Here is a 22,093-nt window from a genome sequence, read left to right as displayed (position 1 = left end):
GTAACCGCTCGGCAATCTTCTAAGAGCAAGACTTTCCTTGCCAGGGGACGGACCTCGGTCAACAACAAAATGGAGATGCTTCTTCTCTTATGGATTAAAGAGAAGGAAATCGCCAGTGATATGTTCTCGTTTGAGAAAAGTTCTCGTTTAAGAAAATACACACGTAGACAAAATTGTTGGTACCCCTCAGTTAAAGAAGGAAAAACCCACAATTCTCACTGAAATCACTTGAAACTTACAAAAGTAACAAATAAAAATGTATTGAAAATTAAATAATCAAAATCAGCCATCACTTTTGAATTGCTGATTAACATAATTATTTAAAAAAAAAAAATAATGAAACAGGCCTGGACAAAAATGATGGTACCTCTATAAAAGATTGAAAACTATTTGACCAGACTGACATGATTAACTCATGTGTGTCCTTTAATTGACATCACAGGTGTTTCCAAACTCATAATCAGTCAGTCTGCCTATTTAAAGGGAGACAAGTAGTCACTCTGCTGTTTGGTGAAAAGGTGTGTACCACACTGAACATGGACAACAGAAAGCGAAGGAGAGAATTGTCCCAGGACATCCGAAAAAAAAAATTATAGACAAACATCTTAAAGGTAAAGGCTATGAGACCATCTCTAAACAACTTGAAGTTCCTGTGACAACAGTGGCTCATATTATTCAGAAGTTCAAGACCCACGGGACAGTAGCCAACCTCTCTGGACGTGGCCGCAAGAGGAAAATTGATGACAAATTGAAGAGACAGATCGTTCGAATTGTATCCAAAGAGCCGAGAACAACCTCCAAAGAAATTAAAGGTGAACTCCAAGGCCAAGGTACATCAGTGTCAGATCGCGCCATTCATCGTTGTTTGAGCCAAAGTGGACTTCATGGGAGACGACCACTGCTGAAAAAAAATCATAAAAAAGCGAGACTGGAATTTGCAAAAATGCATTTTGACAAGCCACAAAGCTTCTGGGAGAATGTCCTTTGGACAGATAAGACCAAACTGGAGATTTTTGGTAAGGCACATCAACTCTATGTTCATAGACTCAAAAACCAAGCATACGAAGGAAAGAACACTGTCCCTACGGTGAAACATGGAGGAGGCTCAGTAATGTTTTGGGGCTGCTTTGCTGCATCTGGCACAGGGTGTCTTGAATGTGTGCAAGGTAAAATGAAATCTGTAGACTATCAAGGCATTCTGGAGAGAAATGTGCTGCCTAGTGTCAGAACGCTTGGTCTCAGTCGCAGGTCATGCGTCTTCCAACAGGATGACGATGCAAAACACACAGCCAAAAACACCCAAGAATGGCTGAGAGAAAAGCGTTGGAATATTCTAAAGTGGCCTCCCATGAGCCCAGATCTGAATCCCATTGAACATCTGTGGAAGGAGCTGAAACATGCCATTTGGAGAAGACACCCATCAAACCTGAGACAACTGGAGCAGTTTGCTCATGAGGAGTGGGCCAAAATACCTGTTGACAGCTGCAGAACGCTCATTGACAAATACAGAAATCACTTAATTGCAGTGATTGCCTCAAAAGGTTGTGCAACAAAATATTAAGTTATGGGTACCATCATTTTTGTCCAGGCCTGTTTCATTAGTTTTTTTTTAAATAATTATGTTAATCAGCAATTCAAAAGTGATGGCTGATTTTGATTATTTAATTTTCAAAAATGTTTTATTTATTGTTACTTTTGTAAGTTTCAAGTGATTTCAGTGAGAATTGTGGGTTTTTCCTTCTTTAACTGAGGGGTACCAACAATTTTGTCCACGTGTGTAAATCAATAAATTCTGCGGGTTGGTCGCTGCTCCCCTCCGCCTCCACCCAGCTCAAGTCACGTCGCCCCAAAGGTAAATGTCATTTTTCCTTTGTATATTTATGTTATTTAATTTAACTGTATAGTAGATTATGTTGCTAATTTTTAATATGTGTATAAAGTCGTGATGTTTTTACCTAAGGTTTTTGCACGCGTTGCACGCATTCTCTAATTAACATAGGTTTAGATTGCCTGTCATACGAGCAATTCGAGTTGCGAGCATAGCCGCTGAACGGTGGACAAATATGTAAAAAAATGATGAGTAAAAGTCGAACTGCAGAACCAAAAGACTACTCAAGTAAAAGTACAAGCTCTTTAAACTAAAAGATATTTTTTTCGCGATTCAAAGGACAATTCCATTTAATTTTTTTCTATGCCGTTGAGATAAATATTGTCAGTTGTGTTCAAGAAGAAGCGGCTCGGTGGAACTGTCTACAGCAGTGGTGTCAAACAAATTTTTATTTTGGGCCGCATTGTAGTGATAGTTTCTGTCGGAGGGCCGGATCGACTGTGATTTCAAATACATTTTAAGTGTGTTGATCACACATTTACCATGATTTGATATCAGAAGCCGGCAAAAACTGTTCAAAAGAGATTTGGAGAATAAGAAAATGTTTGTTTTTCTTCCCCCAAATTTTTAAAAGTTAAAGACAACTTGCAATTTTGGTACTTTAGTCAGAAACCTGAAGTTACATCAGCATTTCAAGGGCCACAAAAAGTGAGGTGGCGGGCCGGGTCTGGCCCCCGGGCCTTGACTTTGACACCCGTGGTCTACAGGCAGTGGGCGGAGGACGCGCCACCGTTAAATTATAGTAATGACTATTGTTGTGAGTTGTGGCTTGTTTGTTACCATGGTGACAGTTAAGTGCTTTATATGTGAACAATATATTTTAAAAGTATTTAAAAGTCCCTCGATTAAATTGCTCAAGGCACGATGAAAAACAGCAAATTGACCCTCCTGTATTAGGGGACATTTTGGCTATCATTTTGATTAAAAAAAAAAAAAAAAAACTATCGATATTGACTGATAATGAAGTTTTTATATCATGGTATGGTTTAATTCTATTGGCTCCATAAAGCTTCCATTTGGTACAACTAAAAGGTTTGATATCAGCAGAGGGATCCGTCAGGGGTGTCCAATATCGACATACCTTTTTCTTCTTCCTGTGCAATTACTTTCTGTTCATTTAAAAAAATAGTAATATACAAGGCCTCACGATAGCAAACAGGACATTATTAATTACTCAACTTGCCGATGATACAACGCTTTTTTCGAAAGACTGATCGTAGATAGATAAGGCAATAAGAGTAATTAATGTTTTCTCTACAGCCTCTGGTCTTAAATTGAACATAAAAAAATGTGAGCTTCTTCCAGTTAAGGAATGCTCTGATCAGAGTTTTTCAGGGATCACAATTAAGCATAAGGTAAAATATCTTGGTGTCATAATTGAAAAAGACCAAGGAGAAAGAATAACTGACAACTTAAGTCCCATTATAAGTGCGGTCCAACAAAGATTCAATCTTTGGCTTCAAAGGGATTTATCCATAAATGGTAGGATTTTGGTTGCAAAGGTTGAAGGCCTTTCTAGATTAATATATACAGCTATGGCTCTTAACGTACCAAATGACGTATGTGTCAAGATAGACAAAATTTCGCTTAATTTCATCTGGAAGAACAAGGTGCATTATATAAAGAAAAATGTTATGATAAATACCTTATCTTCTGGTGGCCTAAATGCTCTAGATGTTTCTTCTTTAAATGCAACTTTTAAAATCAAATGGATCAAACCGTATTTTAAAAACCCCAACTCAATATGGAAGTTCATCACCACCATTTCAAGCCATCAGGAGGTTTAGAAGTTTTGTTGAGATGCAACTATAATATTTCAAAATTACCAGTCAAATTGGCAAATTTCCATTGTCAACTTCTTTCGTATTGGTCAATGATATACAAACACAACTTCTCCCCACACAAATATTATATTTGGAATAATCAAGATATTCAATTCAAATCCAAAACTCTTTATGTTGAGAGATGGGTTGACAACAATATAATTTTAGTTAGTCAATTATTGAATAAAGATGGTCAGTTGTTTACTTAGGAAGAATTTTGTTCAACTTATGAAGTTCCGGTTACACCTCGTGAATATTCTATTGTATTTGATGCAATACTAGAAGGTTCTAGAAGGTTACTAATTTCTGCTCCAAAGGGTAGATATTGTAACATTCCAAACTTGGATCCAAATTAGTTGTTTATAGCTAATACATGCTCACTTATAAGTAATAAAGCCACAAATTGTTGTATAAGGGGAATTTTTCAAAGGGATATGGTTTCTAAACCTGCAGCAGTTTTTTACTGGAATAATTTATATGAATTGGAAAAAAAGTTTGGCTTTTGCCTAGGAAATATCTAATTAGAAACAAAGTGAGAGAAGTTTCTTTCAAACTACTTCACAGATGTTATCCTGTAAAAATGAAGGTGCAGAAATCTAATACAGTATAAGTATTGACTCATTGTGTTCATTCTGTTCTGCTGAAGATGAAAAAATATCCCATTTGTTTTGGAACTGTGCTTACACATACTTTCTGGATTGATCTAAAAAATTTTGTCAATTCTAAAATTGAACTCTCAATGAAAATACAACTTAGACATGTTCTTTTAGGATGATCGAATTCTGATTAACTAGCCTCGGATAAATTATATGTTATCAACCTGCTCTTAATCTTGGCGATGTTTTCATGTTCACTGTGTAAAAGTTATCAAAGACCAAATTTTGATGTATTTAAAGTTTTACTGTTGATGTATCTGAATGATATACAATTTTCTTTAAACCCCAATGCTATTCGGACTAGAGGACTATGCAGCGACTGTGGCTTGTTCTGAGGAGATGACCTTGAGCTGTTTTCATTGGTATAACTTTATTCTTCTTTCTTTATAATATTTATTTCTATGGTTTGGTTGTTTTGCAACCCTTCATTACTTTTTTTGCTACCTCACGTTCGTATATGATTTCGTGTTGTATTACTGATAGACTTTACATCCATGTTTTGTAATGTTTTGTACATTGTTGCTGTTGAATAAAGTTTACAACAACAAAAAATAATAAACTTGTGCAGCGAACGCTGCCCTAATATTTCTGACCGGTAGAGGACGCGCCGTTCTTGTTCTTTTCCACGCCCCTCTCCAATGAACAGGAGGCGCAGTCATGATGTCATCGGTCATCTGTGTTGGCGAATATGTTTAGCTCAGCGATCCGTGTTGGCTAGCTTGACTGACTAAAAGGTAACAATTTGGAGACAAATCGCAACGACACCTTTCCTGGGGCAAGCAAGTTGATCTCCTTTTCACGAGATAATTTAAACAAGTAAATTTGGGATTACGGTAAGAGAAAGTCCACTCGACAAAGCAAACAAGCTAATAAATGCTAACTTTACCAGGTGGTGGTAATGTCAACTCTCATTGTTATGAATAGGTTATGCCTACTTCAGTGCTCGGCGTCTTTCTTTGTGTTTGTTTGTTTTTTGTCAACAATTCACCCACGTTGATTTTACGCATCCATCTTATACGGTTACAAAGTATAACTAACAAAATCTCACAACGACGCCAAACCTCTCACCTGACATTTGCATGCGTGGAAATAATAACCTGGTCCCAAATGTACTCAACGAAACAGAATCAACAAATTATTCAGCCCTGTTTCACCAAGTTATAACAAAAGTGCTTATTGCCATAATCAATAATCGTTGTAGGGAATGTAAAATAGGATTCATTTGTAAGCCTTGCTTGATTTATCATGCGTATGATTGGTCACTTTGCGAAAATTTGAATTTCTCATTTCATTTTTTAATCGTACGGTGGATTTGCCAAATATTTACCAGGCAGTTTGCATAGGAATGGTCATTGAACATTTCTTGACCGTCATTGCAATCCTTTGGGTTACCCTGCTGTTATGCTATGCATTTTTTGGAGCATGTGTTATTTTTTAGAATATTGTCAGGTTTTACGTTTCTAAAAAGCATCTGTCCCCCCCTCCAGATTTTGAAGAATGTAAATACTGAAGTTTTCTTCATTTGAGTGGTACCACAGGAGGACATGTATTTGTTATGCATAGAAGCAATGAATTCCCTTCACTGGATGGTGTGCCATACTTGATAGAAGCTTCTGTGAAGAAGGTCACTGCTCATACAGACATGTTTGCCAAGCTGAAGAAAAAGATTGCAGAGGAGGCAGCCACAGCCCCACGAAGTGGTGCTCGATTACCCCGTGCCGCCAGCAAAGAATCCATCACTTCAGTGGGGGTGGACTCAGGGGATGAATTTGTAAGTTGTCTTTTAAGATTGTAAGCTTTCAATGATTCGTTGCTCTGAACCATTATCTTTAAGTCCATACATTTTTAACAAAGTTTTTGTAACACTTCCCTTAACCAAGATACTTTACATATACTATAGTCTAAAATGTAAACATGCAGAAATATACAAGCAGGCTGGATAAATAATCTACCAAATGGCATCAAGACATTGCTTCTGAATTGTTATTAACACTTTGCTCTATGAAATTATTGCAGATAATACATTTTCATTCTTCCTGGCTTATTGTAACATATCTAACCACTGAACACAATTCACGCTATCATTGCCAGATTCATTACAGTTCCTATTCCGACTTTCCTTTTCTTTTATACAGCTTTTATATTATTAAAGTACTTAATCCAAAAGTCACCACTAAGGTAGGAACATTCAGTTCTCACTTGATCCCAGGGGCACAGCCAGGGTGGGCAGGGTTGGCCGGCTTTGCCTGTTTCATTATTTATCATTCCGTCCACAGTCCGTTTTTAATAAAATAAAATGGGACAAATACTGTATGTATCAACTTTGCACATTTGCTTGATTGCTACTTTATTTTTTGTCCTAATTTGGATTCATGATACCTGACGGCATCCTCCCGTCACCTTCCAACATGAGTGTATTTATTGTATTCCCTCCTTTCACACTGGTTTGGCCGTGTCACTTTTTGTTTTACTTTTTTCCAACACTTTGCCTGGCATGTTTTGAGTTGATACTTTGACATTCTATGTTTTGGTCCTTCGCGTGTTATATGCTCCTTTTGTAAATATTTTTACTTCTTAACCAGTCCTGCATCCTGTCTACTTGGGGTTCTCCCATTATTAGTCCTTGTGTTATGAACCATAACACTTGGCTTTCTATCGACTGACCAAATGTCATGTCCTTGACTTGCCTTTATTGTGAGACCACAGTAAACAAATAGAAGACAATGAATGCATGATTATTATTGTGTTCATATACTAGTCAATGTCACAGTAACAGTAAGTAACAGTGTTTTTTGAGTCAGGCTGCGTATGGATAGGCAATGTTTCATTCTGAAAAAATAAGAAAAGGAAGGCCGCCAACTTTACATAAATAGCTTTTACACACTACACTGAAATGCGCTTACATACTCTTCTGAAATCCTTGTACGCATCTAAATGAGACGCGATCACACATGATCGTTGAACATATTCATACTCGCATTACTCAAAATGTTCTCACGCAGTTTGCGAAAAAAAAAAGCAAAGCTGAAAAGCAGTCAAAAAATGTTTTATTTTTTTTCTTCCCAATGCTTTCCTAATGCACCCATGGGTGGGTGAGTGAATTTTGATTGAACTATGCAGGTGTTAATAATAGTTTTTATATTGAAGATCTATTTAGTTGGCTGGATTAAAATATTGTAAAAGTCTGAAAGTGAAACAAACTGGCAGGGGAATAGAACATTAGTTGTTACATTAAAACTACAGTTCACTTTCAAATGTAATAGTGTCCTTTGTAACTGTCCCCAGGCATCTGACGGGAGTAGCTCCAGGGATGATCTGCCTGCTCAACTGCTCAGGAGGAATTATCAGATCCGAAAACTAGAGGCAAAGCTATCAGGTAGGACATTCAATCTGTCAATAAATGAAACAGCAGGACTCAAAATGTACCGTATTTCTCTGTGTACAAATTGGCCTTGTGCATTAGTCGACCCCCTCTCCCCCCCTTTTTTTAACTTCAATTTGGGTGAATTTGACAAAAACGCAAGTATAAGTCTACGCCTGACTTTCATTTCATGGCTATCCAAAGAAAACGTGTGTTATTAAAATGACGAAATTTCCCTACTTTTAGACGCATCTCCTCATCGTATATTGAATAACATACTGTTGCGGTTATGGGGGTATGGGGATGGGGCGGAAACAAAACAAGTGCAAGGTATGCGTATGCGTATGTAGACCCAAATGCTGAAACTATTGTTGCAACAATAAAATGATTTGAAGTTTCAATGCTTTATTTTTTTGACACAGCTGAAAATGAATATGTTGAAAAGCCCTCAGTCATCATCACTGTCTGACACACCAAATAGCTTCTCCCATTTCAAAACATGCCTATCTCGGACGTGTTCTTTTTCTTCCTTGTCTTCTCTTCAAACATGCTTGTTACTCTTCCAAGGGTAGTCTTCTTCGGACCAGTTTAATTTGTTTGAAATAGAGGTTTCCAGAAATGCTTTGCTGAAACCTTCAACATTCAAGATTCAACAATTTTATTGTCATATGTATAGTAATACTACACAATGAAATTATTATTCACCTGTTCACTTTCCCGAGCAGACTACATTACATAAATGAGTGAATAATAAATTAGGTAGTAAAACAAAAACAAATCAACAGTAATAAAGCAATAAGGGAAGTAATAATGACCCCAGTAACGACCGTGGCGAGATCAGTGCGTGGATAGGTTGCTCTTTGCTGTGTTTCTCCCCCCACCTGGCGTTTATGTAATATACATGTATACAAAGTGGCGGTTGAAAATGAGGAAAACAAACTCGACTAGTACTCAGAGAAATACGGTAGGTTCAAATCGAAGTAAGAAAATTTCACCATGCCATAAGATCATAATGTATAACTGTTTATTGTGTGTGTATGCATATAGAGAAATGCAGTTTTTTCCCCAAATACTTATGAATTTCTCTAAAGAAAACAAGGAGGATTGATTTATCTTAATGTGGCATTTACATTTTCCATTGTGTTTTCTTCTTTTGTTTTCTTGTCCTCTATCATGCTGTTCCTGTTCCCTTGTGTGCGGGCATGTATGTGCCTTTGAAATTCCATTCATACCATCACCACTCTATCCAAACAACTCTAGACTATGCTGAGCAGTTGCGAATAATGCAGAAGACCAAGGAAAAACTTGAAATTGCATTGGAAAACCATCAGGATTGTACGTACCTCTCCTCTCGCTCCCCTCCTACCAGTGAGCTACTTTTCTTTTATCTGTCAATCAGCTTATTAACCACCTGACTGCTCCATCTGTTTTTCCAAAATTAATTCTTCCATTTCATGTTACTGTTTTCTGCTATCTTATTGAAGGGTTTTAAATGAGTCATAGATATTGTTCTGGTAGAAAAATGTGAAAGATCAAGCCCTTCTCTACACAATTTGATAATTGCTTTTTTTCCCTTCCAAATATATACACATATGTGTGTGTGTGTTTCACATCTATTTATTTATTTTTCTTTCATCTTATTATGGGCGTTATACAAAATATGTATTTTAAGAACAAATGGACAACATATGGTAGAAAATTTCCATTCATTTAAGCTAAAACGCTATATTGGGATACATAGAGGCCAAAAAGAAAAGTTGTTTCACTTTATTTTTCTTAATTTTCTACAACTTACTTGTAAACCCTATATTTATAGTTGATCCTGCTATTTGTGAGGAATAGGGACCAGGCCCGTGCACTTTGCAAAAACCTTCATATAATTGACGCTATTTGTAAGATACAGCATATAGCATTGTTTTTACCTGACCAGCCCTCTCCTGTCTTACAACTGGCGCTAAAAAGGTAAATGATAAATTAGCAGGATGATCAACTAAAGAAGCAGCAACACATTGCTTGAGAATGGAGCCTAATTAGTTTTTTCTTTATTTATATGTAGCTCAGTTTGATACTATTAAATTGATATGTTATTAGAGGTGTGCAATCTAACAACAAAGCTACCAGTTGCTGGTGGAGTGAGCACTATCGTACTCCCAGCGAGTGGTATATACCGGGAAACCTGCTTAAAGTACGCGTTCAAAAGGACCAGCTGCCTACACTGTTGCAGGCCAGTCTTCTGTTCTACACCAATATTAATCTGATATATCAACAGGAACGAAACCATTTTTTTATTTTAGTTTTTAGGATGAAATGTTAGAAGATAGGCCTGAGTGGTTAGCATGTCCGACTCACATTGCACAGGTCCCGTTTTCGATTCCAGCTCGTCAGGCCTTCATGTGTAGAGTTTACATGTTCTCCCCGTGCTTGCATGTCCCCCCCCCCCCCCCCCCCCCCGTTTACTATCCTAAAGGCTACCCTGGGTTAGTCACCAGCAGGCCAGGGACTTTAGTGGTTTAGGAAAATGAATGGATGAATGTTAGAAGATACTTTTTATACTTTTGTTCTAATTATTTTAATCATTTTGTCACATACATTCAAACTCAAACATTAGAATGCACTGCTCTTGAATAAAATACATGCAAAATGAATGGAAGTCTTCCTGCATATGACTGCTAATCAGATAGTATGGATGAAGACAAGTAATCTGTTTCTGTTACTTTTTTTTTTTTTATTATTGTTTGGTTTTATGTTTTTTTTTTTTTTTAGCTGATATCAGCTAGATAACCGATATCAATATCGTTCGGGACACCCTTAGTACCTTGTGTTAAGTGACATTTATGAGTGTTCAAATAGATAGATAGATAGATAGATAGATAGATACTTTATTCATCCCCGTAGGGAAATTCACATTTCCAGCAGTATCCTCAAGTCGAGATATAAAATATGAGAAATAAAATACACAAGATACACATAAGTCCAGTACAGAAGTATACTTAAGGTGCTTGTTAACAGTGTAAACAGAATAGTGTGAATCGTTGGAGTCTAGTGCAAGTATAATTAAGGTGCTTGTATAAAGTGAATAGTGCAGTGCAGAGTATGAGGTTTTGAGTTTAATGTGAGCTTTTACTGCCCCGGGTGGAGTTGAAGAGCTTCTGTCAACAATCTTAACTGGCCATGATACATTTGGAGAAAGCATGTGTAGAATTTGTCAGCAATTACTAACTTTAAATATTTTAACAATTTCTGTATTTTGACAGTTTTTTTCTTTTGTTATTTTTAACTGTGCTCTTTCATTTTACTGCCTAGCTTCCATAAAAAAACTTCAAGAGCAGAATGAATATCACCAGGCTAACAGAACCAAGATGGCAGAGGGAATGACTCTAGCCCTGGACAAAAAGGACCAGGTAAATGTTAATTTGATCCATTATGTACATATGTATATACATACATACTGTCCAGACAGATATACTGTGCTCTGAAAAAGTATTAGAACCCTTCCTGCTGACTTCCAGACTGGAGGGATTTCTCTGTCTTCAATTGTAGATTAAAAAGAATTGTGAGAGGCTGTGTAATTAAATCAGCAGCCATTTTCAAAATGTAAGGATCTAGCAAATCTGCCCCTTGAGGTTTTCAGTGATTCAGAGTTTTGAGAGCCTTATGATCTTGCTGCACAGTAAAATGTACAAATGTTGTAAAAGGTTCTCAAGAAAAAATTTGAGAGTTTGTACAATAAGGCACAGAGGCAAGTCCAGTAGAGTCAAACAGTGACCCAGATGACACAAAATGCTTATTAAAGCAATTTAAGACCTCAATTCTGTCATTAACTGGACTGAGTCATTAAAACAAAAGTGGGAAGAACTTGGAGGTTTTTGTTCAGATGAACATTCACTTTCCAAAATTTCAATGGGTTATTTAGGTTCCCAGTTGTGACCGATAATATCCTGATTTAGCCTTTAAATAAGAGATGTGCATTTATTTCTTAGTTGTCTGAAAATAGACCAGTCACTGACAGAAGCACTTTTTCTGGCTTTGGCCCATGCCACACTATGCCGATGGACGACATCAGACAATTCAATTCATGAGTTAAATGACACTTTTGGATGGGCATGCATGGTCCACAGGTCAAAGTTATTGTCAATAAAAATTGACCGGTTGACCGGGAATCGGGCACGAAGCCAATTCAATATGTATCTAGATACACAGGTTACGATTCAATTAAAAATTCGATACAGTTTTAAGGCAGAGCGATTCGATACAGTTTAAGAAGAGGTGGTGAGATGGTTAGATGGTTAGAGTGTGAAAACGATACAATAGTAAACATTTGTTGTGTTTGTTCTTACATTATTTGAAACAGACAAAAGCCCACATTTCCACAAGCAAAAATAAACAACAAAATTCCATACCAATGCATGTAATTTTTTAGACATGAACGCAAAAAAAAAGAAAGACTTGGTGAATGAGCATCATTTTGTTGGATGGGATCGATAAGAAAAAAAAAAACTCCAGAGACAGACAACAATAAAAAAGTGCAATAATTCAGTCTAAGTATTTCCTGGTGTTTTGAACACATGAGGTAGGTAATTTAAGTGCAACCTTTGAATGTAAATAACTTACAAACTAAAAATTATATGTAGCAGCTCTAGAAAAAAAGAGAATTAAATCTTTAAGTCACCATACTCGTCCCTCTGTACTTCAGAGCTGGTCGGCACAGCTTGGAAATGGCATGTCTTTTATCGAGTTGTCCATCTTTTTTGAAAAATCCAAACACGCTCCAAACTTTTGACTTTTGTTTTCTTGGTACGTTGAAAATAGGTCGCTGTGAATCACCGCTGGCGCTGACGTCGGTGCTTGTGTTGTCCATCCATTGTTTTAGCACGTCACCGCTACTACGTTTAGCTTTGTGCTGTGAAGGGAATGCTACAGAGCATGCACGACCTTATGGGTCTGATTGCAGGATGTAGGACAGGGACGTGTAGTTCCAAAAATGGCACCAAAAGAACTACACACCTCCTGGGGAGGGGTTTTGCCTTTATAGGAAAAAGGGGGCGTGTAATTATTTTTTTCATGGGAGGCCTTAATGTGTACCGACAGGTACATAAAGTTATATTAGAGGGTGAAATGAGTCTAACGTTTATGTCGTAATTACAATATATCATATTAACATAATGCAGTGAAATAGAACTATTAAATGTTGTAAAGCGTTAGAAAAAATAAAAGGTCATCTAACTGTTGTAATATTGACATGACATTAGTAAAAATATTATGGAAAACGTCTTGTCCTGACAGGTACATACACAAAGCGATACTGTATTATAGAGTGAAATAATACAACTAACGTTTATGTTATGTATTTATATAATAAAAAAAAAAATCATAAATCCAATATGTGCAATAGAACCATTAAATTAAACGGTCGACAGACTGTTGTAATAGTCATAAATCATTAGTAAAAAAAATATGGAAAATGTAGTACAGTACAACCTTTTGCATACATTTGTGATACATCCTTGATACGTCTTACAACTGTTTTTTTCACCATCCAAAATGGCAATGGTAAAGGTCATTCTGTGATGTGATATATATATATATATATATATATATATATATATATATATATATATATATATATATATATATATATATATATATATATATATATATATTTCTGTGTATGACATTGGTAAGTTGATTGAAAAGGGAAAAAGTCTATTTTCAAAAAATAGTTCATGAACCAAAGCAAAGAGCTTATGAACCAAAACAAAGAGCATTTTGTGTTACGGGGTGAGGCACAGCAAGTACGAAAACATTTCTCCTGTCATTATGGACTTTTCACCTACACATATACATGAATAAGTCTAAGGCTACTGAAGGGGTAAAAGTTGAATATATGGAATATAAATCACTGTTACAGTTCATCATTTCTTCAGGGGTAAACTTTCAGTCACCATTATCATGAAGATTCCACAGTCATTTCTGCCAAGATGCTCTCAAGGTAGCCCCTGTAAACATGTTTATAAAATGACCATAAAGCACGGTACAAATGTTAACATCTTAAATACTTAATTGAAATATGAGTGTGACTTCCAAGGGGTAATTAAAACTAAATGACGTTGCAACTGCCCAAAACATGACATGCACCATTAATGGAAACAGATATGTTGAAACAAATATTTTACCTTAATATCCAGGCCTGAGAACTCTGCCCATGCTCCTGGTGAAATGTGCTGTGCAATAGCCCTGGTATTAATATAAAAAAATATATAAATAAAGGAATAATTAAATAAAAATACTGGCACAATTTCAGTCAGCAGAGTTTGGGCAAGTCTGAGGAACAAGACTGTCCAAGAACAATAGTTAGCACAGTTTTGGGCAAGTCTAAGGAACGAGACTGTCCAAGAACAACAGCACAGTTTTGGGCAAGTCTAAGGAACGAGACTGTCCAACAACAAAATGATTTTTGGGCAAGCCTGAGACATGCAGCAAACGTTTTTTTCTTTTTTAGAAACCTTAAGATGGATCGATAGGGTTTGTGTCTGAAGCCTTGTCTGTCATTCTGATTTAGAGAGTCCATGAACAATATCTGTTTTATAAGTGGCTTCATTACCTATAAGAAAAATAATTATGGGAATAATTCAAAAGATTTCTTCCATTATAATGTATGAATGTACCCATGTCACAATTCCACAAAAATAAATACATAAGAAAAAAAAAAGGAGTTTCTTTCTTCTTTAACAATACTTTAAATTCATTTACACACAGCAGATAGTGTCAAGAGAGGGAAAATCAAGGCATCCTTTTTCGGAGGAATTCTCCTTTAAAGTAGGGAAGAAAAAAGATGATGCTGGAATGAATGCTGGAGAAATGCTGGAGAAATGCTGGAGGATGTAGAAGTGAGGGAGTGTGCAGGGATGCACATGGCTTCTGTGATCGCTGATGCCACAGATACGCTAAAGACAGCAAAGGCAAAAAAAAAAAAAAAAAAATTCAAGACAGCCATATACATTTTCTTTTTATTAAATACAGTATCTTAATTTTTTTTTTATTAAAAAACTCATATCGAGAATGGCTTTTTTGTCTGAGTCAAGGGTTGTATTGCCTTTAAAAAGTTCTTTCAGGTCGTCCAGGGCATGCTGGTTAAGTCTTTCATTATGATTGTGTAAGATGTTGCACATCAGGAATACATGACTAGATGGGGAAAGACAGTTCATGAAGTAATTGTTCTTGCGCATTCCAGAGAACAGCTGCTCTGCTGTCTGAGAATTGACCCATCCTCTTAGTTCAGGAACTAGTCTGATGAGTCTTAGAAAATTAGTTTCATCTTTTGTGTTGTATTGTTGAACTGTGTCATATAGTGCGTAATGCTCTGCAGAGCCTGTTGAGGGATGGCCATTGACATCTGGCGGGTCCTTTTTTTGCTGCAACCATGGCAAACTGGTGCTTAAATTTCCTTTCTTTGATAATGCAATGTTCTCTGGTGTAACTGAAGTGACTCTTCCTTCAAATGGGCTGAAGGGCAGTCTTTCTGGCTCCCGTAAATTTGTGTAGGGAACTTATCCTCGTGCAAAATCATATACTACGATGTTTGAGAAATGTTTGAAGGACAGCAACATGTCTGCGTAGTCTCTTGGGCTCTTGGCTCTTAAGTTGAATTTGACAGAGTTCACAACTCCACAAGGATACATTATTACAGCCCAGCCACGTTCCAAAAAAAAAAAAAAAAGATGTGCCTCAATCCTACTACATTAAATTAAAGAAAAGATTAAAGCTATACTTTTTCTAAAATACAGTAATAAACTTGGTTGGATGAATGGAAAGGCTTGTAAGTTAAATGCTAACCTGATGCTCCCCAAACCTTTTGGAACACTTGTCATAGGTGCTTCTGGTTTTCATCTCCTCCCTCAAACGCAAGAGAAGGTCCATCTTAGAGCCATTTGAGTTGATACCACCTTCTTGAACTAGTCTCCTTAGCATATTTGCCTGTGTACCTACAAAGGGCAGTAGCCGTTAAGCCATTAAACTGAATGTGAATTTTCTGAAATAGTACGTACATAACACAAAAAAGAACCTAATGGACTATGTAGATATTATTAAAAGCAAAGTGCAGTTGTATAACATGTTTAAAAAAATGTTGAAAATCACCTTTAAATTCATCAGTTCACTAGAAAGATGTTCTTCTGCATTTAGAATGTCTGCTTGTTCTAAAACAGTCTGTTTTGCTGAAAGTTTGGCATACTCAGTATTGAGAATTGTTTTCCCAGCTCTGGTGTGAGGCCCAATCCTTGGCGCCCATTTATCATATGATGGAGACACTTTACAATGATTCTTACAATTACTTTAAGAGTACAAACAAAAAGATTTGTGTTGTATGAAATTCATGACTCTTAACATTATAGGAACAGAAGGAGCCACCAGGTATACAACCTTCTTTTTAGAAATCACATGCAAACAATTTCTTTCTCAACAGTGTACCAGAATGCCTCAACATCAACATGACCATTTAGGTCAGGTTGGGGATCTTCAATATCGCTCACTGTAAGGCATGTTTTGTAATATTAGTGAAACACTTGGAATAATGCATACATTCAATTAAAAAAAAACTTTTAAAGTATTACCTGCCATGCTAAAAAAAAACCTTCTTGTGTAAATTCATTATCACAACAGGCGGATGGACTCCACAATGTACACATGAAAAATTATAGTCATGAGCTGTCAGTTCTTCAAAATGAAGGTAGCCATGTAGAATGGAGTCAGGATTTGGATACTTAGTTTTGTTCATCTGTTCTAGTATGTTCAAGGCCCTTCCAACAGCAGTGTGATTCTGTAAAAGCATTTGAAAGCAGACAATGTTAAATGATAAATGAATCATTACATAAATAAGATACATTTCAAAATACTACCTGGACACAATTTCTCAGGAAAAGGCAGAGATGTAGTGTTAAAACTACATGGTCATCAAAATTGTGAAGCCCCTCTGACCATTCTTGGTATCGGTAGAAATGTCCACATACCCCACACTTCTTGCAGTATGTGGTCACGTCTCGAAACAAAAATAAGAGCACATTGCATTGAGACAAATATATATCTTAAGACAATGCACAGAATTTCTCAATTACACATACCCTCTGTGACGCCACTGAATGTGACAATCTTTCCTTTCCGTGTTATTAAGAATGGATCAGAAAGTGGGGTCTTTCCTGGGCATTTTGGGATGAGGTTTTTAGATATAGTCACTATGTTTGGTGGAGAACAGGCATCGTCTGGCAGGAGTGCTGGTATTTTTTCTTTTTTTTAGGGAGCAGATAATCAAGAATTGCAGTCAGATGATTCCCATCTGGTGGATATACAGTTCCTGTATTGTGCCCAGTAATAGGTCCATCTTGAGAGTCTTGCGTGTCCAAAAATTCAAACACATCATTGTTGATGCTTTTGACTTTTCGGAAAAGTTCAGGATAGTACTGGTTCAAATGCCATCTGGCAATTGACCTATGAGGACAATAAATCTTAGCTTTTGCACATGGACAGTGCCAAGTATTTCTATTTGTGTATTTCTTCACAATCACTCTACCCAAACGACAATAGTAGGAGGTGCCGCTGTCCTTCACAGGCTCATAGAATTGTGGTGCTCCTTGAGTAAAAGTAATTTCTTCAGTAAGAGGGCACCCCTCAGACTCAGCTTCTTGTTTTCTGTTGAGACATACTTTCTTTGTGTTTTCAGAAATCCATTTCGTTTCTACCATGTCTGTGAGTACGTCTTCATTCAGTGTGGGGTGTGGTTCCGCTGATATGGGGCAGTATGTTAACGACCTCAGGTGCATGCACTCAAACCCCATTGTACCACTTTGTTTCGAAAACTCAGATGCCCTTCTACAAATGTCCAACTCACAGTTTACCTCGTGTTTTTTTTCCCCAATAAATTTTTTTGACATGTATTGGATAGATTTTTCCAGAAAAATGTCTCTGTACAGCAAAAATGCCATTTTTTCTGTCCACACACTGGGAGAGCAAATGATGATCAGCTGTAATATCGAAAGTGGATGAAGAGTGACATCTCTGAATGTGAATTTTGATGTTATTTTTACTCAGGACCAAATTACAGAATGTGCATGTGGTTTTTGCAAGTTTTGATGTGAACACTTTTTAAATTCTATTGGAAGTATCACTTTTTTCGGAATGAGTTAAAGCTTTGGGGCAGGAGGACTGGTTGGCTGTTGTTTGCTGAATCATGACGCTTGACGAGGCTGTGGTAGGCAGCACTGTACCACTGGACACAGTTGTGACACTCGAGGCTGTGGAGAAAAGTGATGTTTTACAAGTTAAGTCAGTGTTGGTCGAGACTGCAGTCAACAACGCTCTTTAATTGGGCAATATTGCAGTGAGACGTTTTAGGCAAAAACTTGAAATGATAAATTGAAACAAAGAACAAAATAAAAAAGGAGTACCTAAAGCAATGTCATCTGTTGGTGCAGATTTGCATTTCACAAGGTGCATATTAAATATTGATGTTTTCACCACTATTTTTGGAAAATAGCAGCAATGGTAGTGTGACGGTGTGACACATCCACCATTACACCTGAACATTGTATTACCTGCAAATATTGACAAGTCAGTTCTGTAAAGTACAGTCCTTATGCAGCTATGCGACTTACTAGGCACTATTCCAAGATACTAGATCCATTGGTAAATTGTCTTCAATATCAATGAGTGCTGATAAGTTTGGGTGCCCAAAACATATGTGTTGAACGTTCCTTAAACTAACAAAACATTCATTTTCATGTTGGTATTAATTGCTTACCATGACAATAAGACATTGTTCCAGTCACAAACTCTACTTGGGTAATACTGGATTTAAAACTCACTTACCTCTGTGACAAATAATGGACCTGTAATGAGTTTGCATATGTGAAGCAACATTTGCATACTCACCACTTTTGGCACAGATGCTGCAATAATATATTGAATCTTGGACAATGGGCACTGGTTTTCCACCCATCTTCATAGATGGTCGATGGAACCTGAGAACAAACAAAAGGAGGAACATGTTATTTTTACACACAACTGAATTTAGTCCAAACTTATGCCAAAAATGTGTGTTTTTGCTCATGCCAAGCCGCATCAGTTGCAAATTAAGTCAAAATGTTACAGGTAAAAGCAGAAATAGGAGGATAGCACTACTGCTCAGTCTGCTGAGATAGGCGCCAGCTTCCCCGAGACCCAAGTGAGAATAAGTGGTACAGAAAATGCATGAATGTATGTGTATTGCATAGTATGCTAGATGCGTGAGTTTCTTTCTATTGGTTACTTGGATATAACTATATTGTCACAAGAATGTGCCTGGAATCACTCTAGATGGTTATTTGATTGTCATTAAACCTTAATCCGTTGAACATTCATTTTAATTGTTTTGAATAGTTAAAAAAAAAAAAAGTATTTATTGGCTGATATGACATACAGTAGTTACATTGTGGATGATTTTCCAGCTTTATTGCTGGCTCTCCAAATTTATAAACTGTCATGTTTATTTTCCAAATTCATTGTCATGCTTAACAGTAAACAGACTAAGATGTATTATTTCCACACTTCAATTTATCTTGAACAAAGGTTAGAAATGTAGAATTTGATGTTGGACTTTTGCTAATTCAATTCAAGTCAATCTTACTTCACTGAGTAGTTTCTTGTTTTCCTTTTGCAGTGACTTCTGTCTGTCAAAGTTATACAAAAGAGCTTAACTTTAAAATTAGCTGTCCTCCCTGCTTTACTGTAGATTTGCACAATTATCAATGACATTTGATATGCAATTACATGTGCATATCACCTTAACAACAAAAAAATGCATTTCAACATTTTAATCCACCGTTTACAACATTCCATACGAACAATTTTAACCTACAATGCGCTCCCGATCCGCCATTTTTTTAATATCTGTACGGTACACCAGGATTAAGGCCTCCCTAGAAAAAAATAATTACACGCCCCCTTTTTCCTATAAAGGCAAAACTCCTCCCCAGGGGGTGTGTAGTTCTTTTAGTGCCATTTTTGGAAATACACGCCCCCGTCCTACATCATGCAATCAGACCCCTCTCTGCACGACCGCCGTTTTGTCAGCTCTCACGTTATGTTTGAGAGGAAAACTGTAAAGCCTCGGGTAACCGAATCATATTATCGCCATAGCCGATCCATAGCTCTACAATCGAATCATCTAAGGGTTTGTGGCTGTGTACTGTTGATTGGTTAGTATGCTACCAATACACCTGTATCGCTAGCCTGTAAAACCAGAAATCCAGTCGTATCGGTTTATCGTTCCCAAGCCTAGTAAAATGGTCTGACTTAATCCTATAAACTTGAACCTAGCTTTCGAAAAACCTAAGTGATTCACTTAAGAAGAGAGAATTTAATATCTGACGTATTCAAAGTTGGTTTGATGATCCAAAAACATTTAAATGGGATAAATATGAAAGACCTCTGGAAACTCAGGAGGGATGTAGATGCTGTTTTGCAGCACTATATTTTCATGAATATGACCAGATCGTTTTTCACTTTATTCACAGGAATGGATGAAAAAGTTGGCTGTTGTAGAAAATGTAAGTACTGTGTTTTGTTATCATCAACGGCAATTAATTTGGATGCTTCCTAATGTTACTTAATCATTTCTGAGATTTGAAAACTCAATGTTTGGGTTTGTTTAGGAGAAGACTGCATTATCAGCCAGACTGGATGAGATGATTGAGCAAAGCCTGACACTCTTCCAGAAAAGGGATGATATCGATGAACTGGAGGGTTTCCAGCAACAGGAATTAGCGAAAATCAAACACATGGTAATTTTGTATGTATAGAATGCTGATATTGCCCAGCCTATTTGAATTTAGAACACTAGGCTTTCACTATTCTTATTTCCTAAACCTAATGGCTAAACGTGGCTGGAACACGTGAATGACAGGTGAGACAAATCACAATAACGACAGATGTGGGGGAAGAACAAGAACCTAACAGCTGTAGTAACCTAACGGCTTTAGTAAAAATGTAAATCAAGTATAATGAATAATATCTATGTCATAGATGCATGATCATTTGTAAAATTCCTTAGTAAAATCACAATGTTCTATCACTTGTAAACTGATAGCAGAACAGGTCTGCGGGCTACTCATGTGATATTCGGGGGCTACCCAAGTGCCCATGGGCACCACGTTGGTGACCCCTGACCTAGAGCAATGGCTGTAATTCGGGTGTATGCTAAGAGTTTGTTGAACTTTCTGTCACCCACTTCACGGCTACACCAGTTCATTAAGTCAGCCTAGGGGGCCTATCAATACTCTATAAACAAGTCAGCTTATAGGGCTAGGCACCCTAGAATTCTGAATAGAGGGGAACTGTGTCAATCATTTCTGTTCTCCCGGAGTTGTTCACATTGTAAAATGTTAAAAGAAACATGGAAGAAGGAAGACCGCATGTGCATGAGGCACGTAGTCCCTCCCAGCACCATAGCTAATGCACCATTGCACTGCAGGTAGTCCTAATTTTACTACTCCTCTTGGTCAGCTCTGCTGCTCGATCTCCAATGGGCACCAGTGCCAAGGATGTTGGTGCAGCAGCAGCAATATTAGACGTGCATGGCCACTTCCTGCCGTTCCTTGCAGCTGTGGCGGTGGTCACTCTTTGTCAGGTATATGATTTTGCCCAGCTCAGCCGGCAATTAGCGGTATAAATGGCGCAAATCTTGGACCCAAAGCCAGTGTCAGCCAATAGTGAACCAGGATGTGTAATTTGAACTCAATCAATCAATCAATCAAATTTTATTTATATAGCCCTAAATCACCGGTCTCAAAGGGCTTCACAGATGAAAAGAGGTCATGTGGAGACCTCTTTCGAGAAAAGAAGTCGTACAGAGACATCTTTTCAGTATAAGGTACACAACAGCATCCCCTGTCAAAGCTCCCAGAAGGGGAAGGAAAAACTCAAAAACCCCAATTTGGGGAAAATCAGAAACCTCCAGAAGGGACTACAGGTGGGAGGAGCCCCCTTCCAGGCCCACAGGTTGAAGTGGATGCTGCATGTACCAAACACAGAAACAATATAAATTACAGAAAACATGTTGTGCTATAAAGTGCAGTGATATCTTGACAGCAGGCAAAGCCATTGAGCAGGAACCATCCCACATTCCAGCCAGGTGGAAAACTAACAGTGACCTAACAGTGAGTGAACATACAAATGCGTGTCCCCAGCTACTATTTAGCTGATAGCATACACTGCTACAGGATACTACTTACATACAGTACATGTTTGGAAACAGACTGCTTAGATTAGATTCACTACATTTCTTTGCTTGCCTTTCAATTGCAGTTTTGTCTTCGTAAAGTAAATATTTTCGTAAAGT

At 37.2% G+C, this 22,093-nt stretch overlaps 1 protein-coding gene across 10 annotated transcripts in view; it reads left to right on the top strand.

Annotated features, from left to right (window-relative positions):
• The first annotated feature begins 5,005 nt into the window (after nt 1–5,005).
• golga1 (golgin A1) overlaps nt 5,006–22,093 on the top strand; it is a 40,325-nt gene continuing 23,237 nt past the window's right edge. For 3 of the 10 annotated variants that reach the window (XM_088420702.1, XM_088420663.1, XM_088420637.1), the window contains exons 1-7: nt 5,029–5,101; nt 5,855–6,138; nt 7,653–7,743; nt 8,989–9,096; nt 11,032–11,129; nt 20,271–20,303; nt 20,409–20,537. In XM_088420702.1, coding sequence (XP_088276828.1) covers nt 5,923–6,138; nt 7,653–7,743; nt 8,989–9,096; nt 11,032–11,129; nt 20,271–20,303; nt 20,409–20,537 — 675 coding nt within the window. In that variant the 5' untranslated portion in view covers nt 5,029–5,101; nt 5,855–5,922. Of the gene's footprint in view, nt 5,201–5,854; nt 6,139–7,652; nt 7,744–8,988; nt 9,097–11,031; nt 11,130–20,270; nt 20,304–20,408; nt 20,538–22,093 lie in introns of those variants that run through there. The other 7 variants (XM_088420677.1, XM_088420653.1, XM_088420670.1 and 4 more) reach the window with 7 other exon arrangements.

Source organism: Hippichthys cyanospilos, chromosome 1 (assembly GCF_059441005.1).
Source record: "Hippichthys cyanospilos isolate Australia breed blue-spotted pipefish chromosome 1, RoL_Hcya_1.0, whole genome shotgun sequence".
NCBI classification, from domain to species: Eukaryota; Metazoa; Chordata; class Actinopteri; order Syngnathiformes; family Syngnathidae; genus Hippichthys; species Hippichthys cyanospilos.
Note: the sequence above shows the minus strand (reverse complement) of the source record. Positions and strands in the feature narration are given on the sequence as shown.